At 44.8% G+C, this 12,403-nt stretch overlaps 1 protein-coding gene across 2 annotated transcripts in view; it reads right to left on the bottom strand.

The window, feature by feature from the left end:
* Positions 1-12,129, bottom strand: part of CTDSP2 (CTD small phosphatase 2) — a 140,675-nt gene extending 128,546 nt beyond the window's left edge. Inside the window, exons 1-2 of one of the 2 annotated variants that reach the window (XM_069230917.1) lie at positions 11,524-12,092; positions 2,200-2,256 (exon numbers count right to left, since the gene is read on the bottom strand). In XM_069230917.1, the coding sequence (XP_069087018.1) occupies positions 2,200-2,256; positions 11,524-11,587 (121 nt within the window). In that variant the 5' untranslated portion in view covers positions 11,588-12,092. Of the gene's footprint in view, positions 1-2,199; positions 2,257-11,523 lie in introns of both variants that reach the window. The other variant, XM_069230918.1, reaches the window with a different exon arrangement.
* Between the last annotated feature and the right edge of the window lie 274 nt (positions 12,130-12,403).

Here is a 12,403-nt window from a genome sequence, read left to right as displayed (position 1 = left end):
GTCTGCACAATCGGAATCACTAAGGAGAACATCTGAAGCAGAGTTCCCCAGTGCCATGAATGAGAATCTGACTGGGTTCATTGGGTGTGCGTGATAAAGTGGTTGAGCATTAGATTCCAAATCAATTTGTTTTACCTCATACCAAACATGTTAAAGCACAACATTGTTGAACCTGGGTTACAATTTAATAGCCTTCATATATTATGGTAAATGTTGAGGCATTTATGTAGCAATTACAGCCGGATGTGTTTTTCAAGTGCAGCAGATTTTGGAAGATAACACTACAAACAGGAGTAAAAAGGTTTGCCCAGTACTATAAACGCAGTGCGGTCCAGACATTAATGTTGGGATTAGAAGTCTATTGGCAACCTGGATCATGGTATATGCCTTGGCTAAAAGACAACATCTGCCCTGAATACCCTTTTATGGCTCACCTAAGACAGCACATTCGCTGTGTCTTGTCAGGTCTCGCCTAAGATAGCACATCTGCTGTCTCTTGCAAAACCTTCTGTTACTTTACAGTGGGCTTAGAAGCTGCCTAGCGCCTAACCTAGGTTGGATTTATTGTCCATCTCATTTGCTTGCTATTGCCTGTCAGCTCCATAGGATTTCCTCCCTCTTTTTAGGTTGAGCGTAAGCATTCGACCTCTAGTATACTAGAGTATACTTCTGTGGGCCTACAGCCATTTAATTTGCTTGTTTCAGTGTCATTTACAAATCCTTGTTTGCTAGTGGTCTGTCATGTCTCCTTTGGGAGAAGGGACGAACTACTGTATAATTATGCTTTGTCGTATTTATCTGTTCTTTGGGGGACTTTTCTTTTCTTGGATTTCTGCTTGTGTTCAGCTAAGCTTGTCTTTTTATTTGCAGAGCATTCTTGCTCTCAGTTTTTGCTTCGCTGCAATGCTTTTTACAAAGTCAGTCAATAGTTTTTCTATTTTTTATTATTTGCATTTTTGTATAGTGCAAACTCGAACCGAAGGTACCGGGGTGCGCTACATAAGCACCAGTTACATTGAAGAAGGGCACATTCCTTTTTTTAAGGCATGGAGAGGTCAAGTGATTTTGCCAGTAATCACAGGATGGTGAGCTGACGCAGAGACTCGAACCTCGTTCCTAAGTACTAATTTTAACCATGGTCTGTGTTTGTAACAGCACTGAAAGAGTTTTCTACTAGCTATACTGCAGCCAGTGGAGCTTGTAGAGTTTAGAAGTAGATGATTACAAGAGTACAGTATTTATTAAGGCAATAACATAAAAACAGGTTTTCCGCCTCATTTCACCCTGCATTATAGTCCACACTATGCGCAGCGCGTGTGGCAGAGAGGCTGCGCTTGCACATATGGATTGCCGCTTGCGCTTCAAGACACGCTGGTCCAGGAGGAGGGGTTAAAGTTTTGAAGAGTCTAGCTGACGTTTGCATTCTGGCATCCCAAGTCCATTGTCCAGACATGAAGTGGTCAGTGCACACTTTTTTTATGGCGACCTGATAATCATCAGAGGGAAAGTGGAGAAGCATCTCTGGCGTTAGCACTAAAAAAAAAAACACTTGTTTAACTTCATGTCTTAATGAGTCTAGGTTATATTTCTGTTTCGGCAAGCAGTCCTTTGGGGTTCTCCTACTTTCAATTTTCTTTAAAAAAAAAACGTTCTCTCTGAGCAAGCTTTTCTGCACAGGGTACACGTTCTGATAAGGGGCATGTGATTGAAAAATGCAGTATGTTAATATTGCATCCAAACAGGTGTCCCCAACCCCTCGTGTTATGAAAGTTTTCCATAGGTGGTCTCAGGGGGCCCAGTAGTGTAGGACTGTGCGTTATAAGAGGCGTAATCCTCTCTTCTATGCGAAGGTTCTTTTGAGAATTTAATCTATGTGCTGCCTGAGACTATAATTAAGATTTTTTTCTCACATTAGACGTGCCTTTCATTTGCTTTCATTGTAATAAGCAGATAAGGGAGATGTCACACCAACCAATCATCAGAGTTTCTAGTGTTTAGAAGTCTCAAAGAACTATGTGCTTAGTGGTAAACTGAATGAGGTCAAAATCCATCACATTTTCAGTGTTCAAGGCAAATGCAACCACTACAAGGCTACCAGGCCCCACTCCCTTTAACTCAATCCTTGTACCATTTCAGAAACATGATCAGTACGCATCACACTTACGAGCTCAGAATACTTTGATGGATGTTGACCCTTACCTGAACCTTTGCACTGCGACACCAGTGGCCTCTTTCTTGCCCCGTCTACACAATCAGCTGTAGAGAAATAAAGCTGTCTGTGTTGAGAGAGGGAAGCACTTTGAATACCCCACCAAAAATTGTTTCGTCAGCGCGGAAGAGGTATTACGCTAGAAGTGATGGGATTGGATGATGGGCGCACACATGTGGGAAAATGCTGCCACCCACTCACTTTGTTTTCAGCAAACATATTACTTTTGTCTCTCCTCCCTCTTGACCTGAACAGACATCGTAAAACCTTTCTCAAAACGGGTGCCACACTTCACTTTTCAGTACGGCGCCCGAAAGTCATTGGGGATGTGTTGAATTCAAGACTGGAGGGTGCAGTACCTTATGGCCAAAAGAGGTCCCAAGGGACACCTCGTGACAGCCTGTGGTACTGCACCTTCTCCCTGCTTTGTGCACATTGGAACAGTAAATGTTGCAGGGTTTTTTCAGCCAGCATATTATAATTGTAAAAGCGTTTACGTAACTATGTTGTTCCTGCTTATATTTCACTTGCTTTACTTAATCCTGCATTCTCCGAGTGTTTGCTTTTTCCAGGGTAATATTTTTTTTTCAGCCAGCATATTACTCTCGTCTCCCCTACCTCATAACTTATTTCCTGGTTCTGTAGCGCCGCAAGGTGATATGAATAGCAATAGCGCTATGCAAATATCATCACTCCACTGCATACAAAAACCAAAAGTAAAAAAAAAAAAAAACTGCCATATTTAACGCAAAGAGCTCTAACTGTCACAGATGCGAGACCGATTGCACTGGAAATGCTTGTTATGCTTGGCCCTCCCCTGGAGCATAGACATATTACTGTGTCCTTCCAATGCTCACTTTTTCAGGTGCTATTTTTTTATTTCTGTTTTAGCACTTTACAAGTGTGTGTTTCCAACTGACCCCGCCTTGTGTATTTTTCCTCCATTCATTCATTGTCTTTGTGCTTCCCACAACCCCTCACACCCACCCTCTGATGTCAGTGTGCTGCCTACAGCCCCTGATGCCCACCCTCCCTTACTTGTGTGCTTCTCCATCCTCTCCTGCCCACTCTCAGCTGCCCCTGTACTTGTCTGTTTGCTTCCCCCCCCTTGCTCATCCTCAGTTGTCCTGGTGCTTCCCTATGAGACCCACTCTTCTTCCCTCAGTTTTACATGTGCTGCCCCAGCCCCTACTGCCCATCCTCCATTGTTTGTGTGCCTCCCCAACCCTCTGGTGTCCATGTGCTTGCCTCTGCAGCTCCCACACACCCTCCACTATTTGTGTACTTGCCCCAAACGCTCCCTGCCACCTTCCATTTGCCCAGGTGCTCTAGGCTGTTCTAAGCATTACAGTAATATCAACATACTAAAATATCCATGGCACGGAAACGTTCCCCATAATGTGTTGCAGTGCATTACTCTTACAATACATTATTGCTCATAACTCAGCCTGTGGTGGCCCTAGGACAATGGGACAACCTTCAAAACATTGATCACAATGTGCTCTGTCTGTCTACATCATCTCTGCGACCCCACACTATGAGCGGGGACTCCAAAATAATAACCCCTACCACCTTTCATTATCTTTTTAAGCCCTCTTATTGCTAGAACTTTTTGTTTTATAGCTCTGGGAGAAGTTATTTTTTAAGGGACTGGTTTGTAATATCATTGCAATAGGCCTGCTAGCCTTGGAAATGTGTAATACACTATGTCCTCTAGGGGCTACATTGATGGTTACACTGTACTGCTTTCTCCCATTTGTTTTATGTGATTATGCTATCTAATGGCTGACTGTATGACTACATGACCATGTTACTTCCCAATGCTGTTTTTATTGTGGTGTCCTCTAGGGGAGGTGTTCTGAACATTGCAGTCAACATTCTATAATATTAGCTCCACAAAAAACTCGCCCCATAATGCTTTGCAGGGCATTACTTTTGCAAAACATTTTGCTCATTACTCAGCCTGTGGTGGTCCTAGAACAATGGGACCACCTTCAAAACGCTATGTCTATATCATATCTGGGTCCCCACTCTAGGTTAGTGGAGATCCCAAAATAATAACTCCTCTCACTATTCAGTGTCTTTTAAGCTTTCTCGTGGCTAGAATTTTTGTTTTACAGCTGGAAGAAGTTTGTAAAGGCCTTATCTGTAATATCATTGCAGTAGGCCTGCTAGCCCTAAAAACACCCTGTAGGGGCTAAGTATATGGTTACAATACATTACTTTCTCCTGTTTTCGTTCCTTTGGGTTACGCCTTCTAGGGGCTAACAATATAGTTACATGACCATGTTTCTTACAAATAATAATTTTGTTATAGTGCTCCTCTAGGGGCTGTTTTGAGCATTACAGTTAAATGCCAAAAGTTTATTTCTGATAAAGGTTTATTTGACAAGTGTATATGTTTAATATTCTATCTTTGTTACAAGTATGACCATGATTCAGGCAAATTTGACATCCTTACTACACTATGACTATTTGAACACTCTTGATATGTTTGGGTGATCCTTCTAGTTTTTTTTTCTCCTCTCTGGCTGTCTTGTGTCTTTTTTGGGGAACAGTGTTAACCAGCCAGTAGCTCTAATGGTAGGGTGGTGAAAGTGGTATTCTATTGGAATTTGAATGGCAGATTTAAATTAGGATGCTAAATTGCAACATTTTCATTTTTTGCTGCAGATAGAGGAAGAAGGTAAATGGAAGTGCTTTAGTTAAATGCAGGGCCACTGGAATTATATGGCAGGAAAAGGCGAAATTATGAGGCAGGGTTGACCAATTTATGGGGCAAGAAAAGTCCAGTTATGAATTTACAAAGCCCATAGCTCTAACTCAAGCACATGCAAGACCTATTACATTGCAAATGCGTGTTTTCCTTTTCTTTCAGCCCTCTATGGGAGTGCATGGTTTTCTTGATCACTCTACTTCCCCTCCTTACATCCCTACCCCTGCCCTCTTTATGTCGCTCCTCGGATCGCCTTACCACTTAACTTTTTTTTTTTTGTATACAACCCCTCCATATTCAACTCCTATGTTTTTCCCCTCCCCTTGCGTCTCCGCAATGCTCTTGCCACTCAGTGGTGTGTACTTGCTCCACCATTGCTCCCACACGTTTCCCCATCACTTCTTTTTATCTTCATTTTTTTCTGCATCCGAGGGGCCTGGCAGCTACAATTTGCGACAGATTCATCCTTTCTAAATAAAGTGCTTTTGCAAACGTTTTGTATGTTTTTTTTTAGTTTGTCACTCCAACATTGGCGTCCAGTATTTTTGAACCATAAATTAATAGGTAAAAATGGTAGCCTCGACATCACAATGCATACCTGGTGATATATGCAGGCTTGTAAACCATTAAGCTGGGGGGGCACAAATATCACCACCCTGGTTTTTTTTTTTTTTAACCAATGCGGCAACAAACACTTTTTTTTTTTCTTTCCCAAAAGACGAGACCTATTGCATTTCCAATGCTTGTTATTGTTATATTTCTATAAAACTGGCGCACTGAATGGTCTTCTGATTGCAGTGCAGACACACAAGAAGAGACAAGGAGGATATACTGTTTACAGTGCAGAATTTGAGAAGATGCAAAGATAGATAACAGCCCCCACGGTGGTAAATACAGGCTACTGGTGAGGACTACCTTAGGCTGACCATCTCACTCAGCCATTACAGAGTTTCCAGTCCAGAGGTTTTCACCTACAGATACCTGCTATCGGTGGACTAGTCTAATCAGGTTTATTGATGCACGCAATATCCAGAATGCATCCAATGACCACACGAAAGCCCAGAACTGGAAATGTCTGTAAGGACATAGATAAAGATGGTCATCCCAGATATCCAACACAATGCAAGAGTCATAGCGAGGAGCAGCTTGCCAATCCTCTGGACCTCTCAAAGAGGTACGAGTTTTGCATTTATTGCTGGTAGGCCAACCTAATCTTTTCAGTGGAGCACATTGGATGATAAAATGCTTTGGAGAGTCCGTGCATCAAACAAGCCGTTCAGTTGAGGTCACTTGCGACCCTGTTTGGTGTGTGAGGCTAAACATGTCTCATTAAGGGAAAGTGAGGGGTAATAACATTTTGGAGGTTCTTGTTAGCCACCTGTCATTGAGGTCGCTCAGACGACTACAGAGTGCTTCACCAGCAGAAGCTAAAATGAAAACAACCAGTGGAAGGGGGAAAAAACATGATGATGTTGAAACACTTGGCAAACTGTCCATAAAGTGGAGTCCTCGATATGGCGGCCCAGGCATATTTCTTTAGTTATAAAAGAGCCCGTTTGCGCCTTGGTCCTCACACCATCCCTCTGTCATGAATTCCAAAGGAAACTTTATGAAGGACCATATGTTACGAGACCCTGAACCGAACGAGAGGGTGAGAGCTTGTTGGTTATTGTTGAAGGTGCAAAGATATCCTTCCAAAGCTTACCCCCAAAATATGGGGGTCTCGCTGGAGTCTTGGTGTCCCCGAACAAGAATAAAACTGCGCATGTTATATGCCCACGTTCCACTGAGGCCCCGTTCAAGTTGAAACGTATTTGTTTGCTGCAAAGGAAATCACGGGTTACACCTCAACGTATTTATTGTTCTGAAGTACTTAACAATCAAGTCTGTTGTTAAACCCTGGTACTGTTGGTCGGTTAGGCATTTTAACAATCCAGTCTTTTGTTAAACCCTGGTAACGTTGGCAGATAAGGCTTTTGATGTGCACGGCAATAAAGTGATTTACCCAAGATACTAAGTGTGGAGCACCTGCAGCCCGCCTCACACCGGATAGATAGCGCCACTGAGGTTCTCTACGTCACGGGGCCGCGTTCGTATTAATAACAGTGCTTAAAACATTTAACAGCAATCCCAAATAAGGCTCCTGTCTGCTCTGGTGCCGGAAGACGGAAAATTGTGGTTGGGGCACAATAGGCTGAAATAATTAGATATATAACTACATTTATTTAAAAAAAAACACTTCAATTGCATGGGCAAAAGATTGTGTGTATGTGAATGTGACAAAAATATCTGAGACACCGATTTACAAAGGTCTTTTCCTGACGCACGTCAAATTTGCACTACAAAAACATGACAGTGTGCAGAATTTACGCAGAATTCACAAAGGACTGACATCCGATGTTTCTTGGGTGTATTTAATCAACTTACTCAATGGTAACTTAAGCGCAAGTAGTTCTAACACTTTTTTTTGCCTGCGGGCCCTGTCAGGAGGGGGTCAACAAAACCCAAGGCAAATCTTATGAAAATATCATGAACACCCACTCAGTTGTAGCTTCGTGGTAATCCACGACTGCATGGATCTGCACTCCTCGCACCTGTTGGGGCATGTGCGCTTTAAGTGTAGGCAAGAAACCCCAATGTGTTGATTTTGAGGCGGTTGGGAGAAAGACAGTAATTTTGGGTAAACGTGTTGAACTGAATATATGGTCAAAATAGGCATTTTTAAAATTCCTTCTTATTAAAGAAATTGGCAAAGGGAGACTAGTTTATGTGCTTTTTATTTGATTTGTTATTATCATTCACGTTTGCACGTTCCTTCGTGCATGCATAAATTCAAGAACGTAGCTCCGGAGAAGGAGTGTTACACCCCCCTTAACAATGCATTCATTCTGTAGTAAATCGTTACAAGGGCTTTCACTCGGGTAATGTGGAGTGTCTGTTGGATTTCACCTGGGATTTTTATATGTCCACACTTACAAAAAATACACACTCTCGTGTCTGTGTTTTGAAGGCCGTAAAATATGTTGACTGATTGCTCTGAAAAACGTTATTTTAAGTGGCCCTAACAAGCCACACTTCTCGCTTTCCTCTAAGCCCCCATATTGTGCTGCTTCTCCTACAATGTGTTTCAAAATGGATGTCCCAGCGTGATTGTTGGAACATCTAAGAAAACACTCTTTAATATATGATTAAGGGCTCAGTAAATACCAGGTGCCCGACTCACTGAATGAAATAGGCGGGACATGTACCGATGCAGGTTACACCCTTCTATGCCATTTACGCTTCTTTCCTACTCTGACTGGTGTAATTTATGCTGGGGCGTAGCTTGGTCAGCGTGCTTCAGGGTGGGGGAGCTTCATACTTCTGTCTCCGTAAATAAAGAGGTTCGTGTTGTCTCTTCCTATAGCTCTCTGTTTGCAATCATCATTAAGACTAAGAGCCGGAGGCGGGGCGGGGGGGTGAGGGGGCCGTTGGGTGTTATCTTCTCACCTTCAAGTAACACGTCTCTGTGACGCACGCTTAACAATAGGTAACAAGCAGCAACACTGTTACGCCAGACCTTAAGAGGAGCCCCCGTGCAGGGGCTTTAAATCCGCGTCTTATTTTGGCATTCTCCTTCTGGGCAGAGCGCGCCCCGTCTATTCCAACCCATAGTCTACGTTCGCTCCTGGCTTTTCTGTGTTTACATGTTATGTTGAGATTTGTATAAGCGTCAGAAAACCATAGGAAAACAACAGACTGGGTGAAAGACTTGAGTGGCGAGGTCGGCATTTTAGGATACTTCGCTTTCCGCGGGGATGAACACGGAAAGTGCGGGACACAGCCGCCGCGTAAGCTTCCCGGGTGCTTTCTCCTGGAGGCCGCGTGAGAGGCCACGCACGGACCATCCACACCCAAGAGCCACCGATCACCCCTTCCCACACAAACAGGAGGTCACGGCCTCTGATCCCATGTGGAGAGAGGCGCTGGACGAGGCCTCGCCTGCAGACAATCCTAGGGACACCTGCGAATCTGAGGGTCCGTAGCCTCACACCCGGGGAAAGGGAAAGTCGGGAACGGAGGATAGAAAACACCACCCGCGAATCACGGGCGGGTTTGGGGGTGAAGAGGAACAGGCTGCCAAGGCCAGAGGGCGGACCCTCGCTGACAAGACGGTGTACATGCAGCCTTTGAGAAGGCTATGTATAGGTCAACGGACTGACAGGACCCCTCGCAGGGGGGGCGTGCTAATGGGCAACTGGAATGACACGCACAGGAAAGCAGGAGTACACGGGAATACACGACCCCCAGGGCTGACACACATGGGAACGGGAGTACACGGCAATGTAATAGAGTGGCCGTCAGACCACGAGCGAGAGGCGCCCCGATGTTAGCGGGAAACCCGACTCCCTGTCAGTACCCCTTCATTAACGTCACCTGAACCAAGACACCCGAAGAATGAGCGTACCCTCCGCGACACAAAACTACGGGACGTATGCTGGTAAATATTTGTGTTCTGCAGTATCGGAGACCTTAAACCACCACTGGCAGCCATTAGAAAAATATAAATTCACACCAGGGCAATGAGGAAACTTTGTTGAAAGTATGCATTGTTCTAATATTTTGACTATTTCTTAATGTAAAAAAAAAGCAATTTTCACGGTCAAAATGTTAGAGATCATACGAGTGACGGTGAACTGACCGCTGATCACTTAAGCATTAAAACTGTTGCTGAAACCGAGCCTCCGCATCATGTTCTGTAAAAGGAACGTGCTCCCTGTCAAAACTGACAACTGCAAAGACATCAGCGACAGCCAAAGCAAAACCACGAGAAATGCCCTGCCCACCAGTGACAGCTGTGCAGGGTTTTCACTGCCCCTGCTGTCAATCATGGCAAAATGTTTTGTCTTAAGAGAACTGACTTCCACCAACATCGGGACTATTAAGGCCCAAAAGTGTGCGAGAATTGGACTGTAAGGGTTTTACCAAAATGTGGCGCCCAAGAAACAGAAATAACTGCACTTGTGAAACTCCAATAAAGTCAACCGGACGACTCGGACTGCCAAGCCATCTCTGAGGCGTGACACTCCCACTAAACAAACGAGACTGATTATTAGTACGAGGGAATGTGTTTTGATAAACACACAAGTCTTACGCAAATTTGAGAAATATTTGTCATTAGTTCCAGAGCCCTCGTGTACATAACTGTTTTCTCGTGGAAATAGTAGATTCACTTTAATTCTGAAAGTATTAATGACCTTCCAAAAGGTTTCCTTTAAATATCGGTTTCCATTTATTTTTGTCCTTACTTTATCGAGAGGTGCACAAGTAATGCGCCCCGACACTAGGGATTATGAGATACCATAAGGGAACTATAAATAGAATACAAATAAAATGGCTGTTCTCGTTGCTGCTATGAAAATCAGAATTCTGGTAATGCTTCAGAAATGCACACTCGTGACTTGAATCAACACATCTTCAGTTCCACTAACACGAGAAATAACAGATGGGTTTTACTGACTGATTGCAAATAAGTGCCTTTTTATTTAAATACGTGAGGTGCTTTCCCTCGGTTCTGTTGCCACACTATCCCCCATGAGCCCGCCTCCCTTTTTCAGCGGGGAATACCATTTGCCATGGTCCTGGGTTTGTTTACATTCAAATCGCGTCGGCTGTTCTGGCGCCGAAAAAATGCCAAATTATGTGTGTTATGACCGGTTCGAATCGTGCACAAAGGCTACACACACCCACACCCACCCACCTCGCGATTCGTCAACACAGGAGCACCCGACTCCACGACTTCCATGTAGCACACCCGTGACACACATATACTGACAAAATGTATGGCACAGAGAAAGCAAAGGGGTGTGGTTAAAGGATGATAGCTACGTTAGCGCTCGGTTTATGGCCATTCCACGAACCAAGAATATATGGTTAAGATAATACTGCTCCGTGCTTCCCAACGACATAAAAACATGAAGAAGAAAAAACACTGGCTAGAACACGGACGGGCGAGTAAATAATCTGATCTGTTTTGATCAAGGCGTCCCGTAGGCTCGTAGGCAGAGGTTACAATCAAAACAACGCAATAAATATCTTTGTTAAAAAAACGACATGTAGCTGCAATTGGTACATCGCCACTCTTAGTAAATTAAGAATTATAGCCGTACAAATTTCAAAATAAACCAGTACCTCCATCCAACCGATTTGGTAGCAAGGTAAAATAAGCGCTCCCGTCATAAATCATAAAAAGAGGATCTGCCACTGTTTAGCAAAAAAATGGCCAGACAGGCAAAGCACAAGCATCCTGCTGACTGACGTATGTCACACGGCAGCAAAACAGTACAACCGAGAAAACACCCGCGGTCTGAAAAAACGCACATAAATAATGAAGCAGGGCTCTTTATTTGAGATCCCCCTACATGCAAATAAAATGGAGGGGAAGACGGGCAGAGGGATGTGCATGGGGTCGTGTGGAGGAAGGGAGGAGTAACAAAATGATTTAAAGTCACTACCGAACATTCAACTGACAAAGTGCCCCCCTCCAAACATGTTTCTTTCCTACACAGGCTTCCGCCCCCTTCCGCTCTGTGCTACAAAGTTGTTTGCCGTTTCTTACCTTGCTTGGAAAGCACGAGCGCTTCTTCCCGGTGCACTTGGGTGATGATAGAGCCGCTTTCCATCTAACAATGACACAGACCCAGGACCCTTCGCTTGTCTCTCTTTTTTGCTCTCAAAGATACCCTCTATTCCCCCACCTCCTCCTCTTCGTCGTCTTCCTCCTCCCCACCTTTGATTTGGAAGCTTCGATCTTCAAAATCGGCCAAAGGGAGAGGGGGGGGTGTTCTTTTCCTTCCCCGTGTTGAGATTTCTTTTTTTGGTGGGGGGTGGGGGGGTAGAAGGGTTCTTGTGCACCAGGAGGGAAAGAAGGCAGGTCCCCAGGTCTCAGAATTGGTCCAACATGGAGAATCCGAGCTAGAGCAGCAAAACAACAGGGGGAAATGGGACATGAGCAGTTTCAAGGCCCCCCTTCCCTCTACTACAGATAAACAAGCTGCTCTTGAGCCGGCCTCCTTCACTGAGGCGTTCCCCCCCGACGGTCCCTGGAGGTGCTCGGCTTGCAAACGAAAGTCAACGCAGCTCCGATTGGCAGGAGGGAAAAATGCGAAGCTTTTAGCCGAAATCCGGCGTTGTTTTTTGCAGCCCCTGGGACTGGGGCCTGGAGGGGGCGCTTGAAACAGCAGGGCTCCTGTGATTGGCTGCCAGGGCAGTGGGCGGACGACGGAGGGAGGCATTTTTACTATGCACTGTTTACCTAACAGCATTCCTGGGCAGAGCTGGGGGAGGGGGCCGGGGCCCAGAAAGGGGTAGCAGGGACTCTCGGGCTTCATGTTTACAGTGCAGCGCTTAAGAAGCGGCAGATGCAAGGCTCTGGACACAGGAGGGACGGTTGGGTGGTGCAGGAGGGAAAAAACACAGGACCCAACATGGCACCTTCA

This window comes from Pleurodeles waltl, chromosome 4_2, assembly GCF_031143425.1.
Source record: "Pleurodeles waltl isolate 20211129_DDA chromosome 4_2, aPleWal1.hap1.20221129, whole genome shotgun sequence".
NCBI lineage: Eukaryota > Metazoa > Chordata > Amphibia > Caudata > Salamandridae > Pleurodeles > Pleurodeles waltl.
Note: the sequence above shows the minus strand (reverse complement) of the source record. Positions and strands in the feature narration are given on the sequence as shown.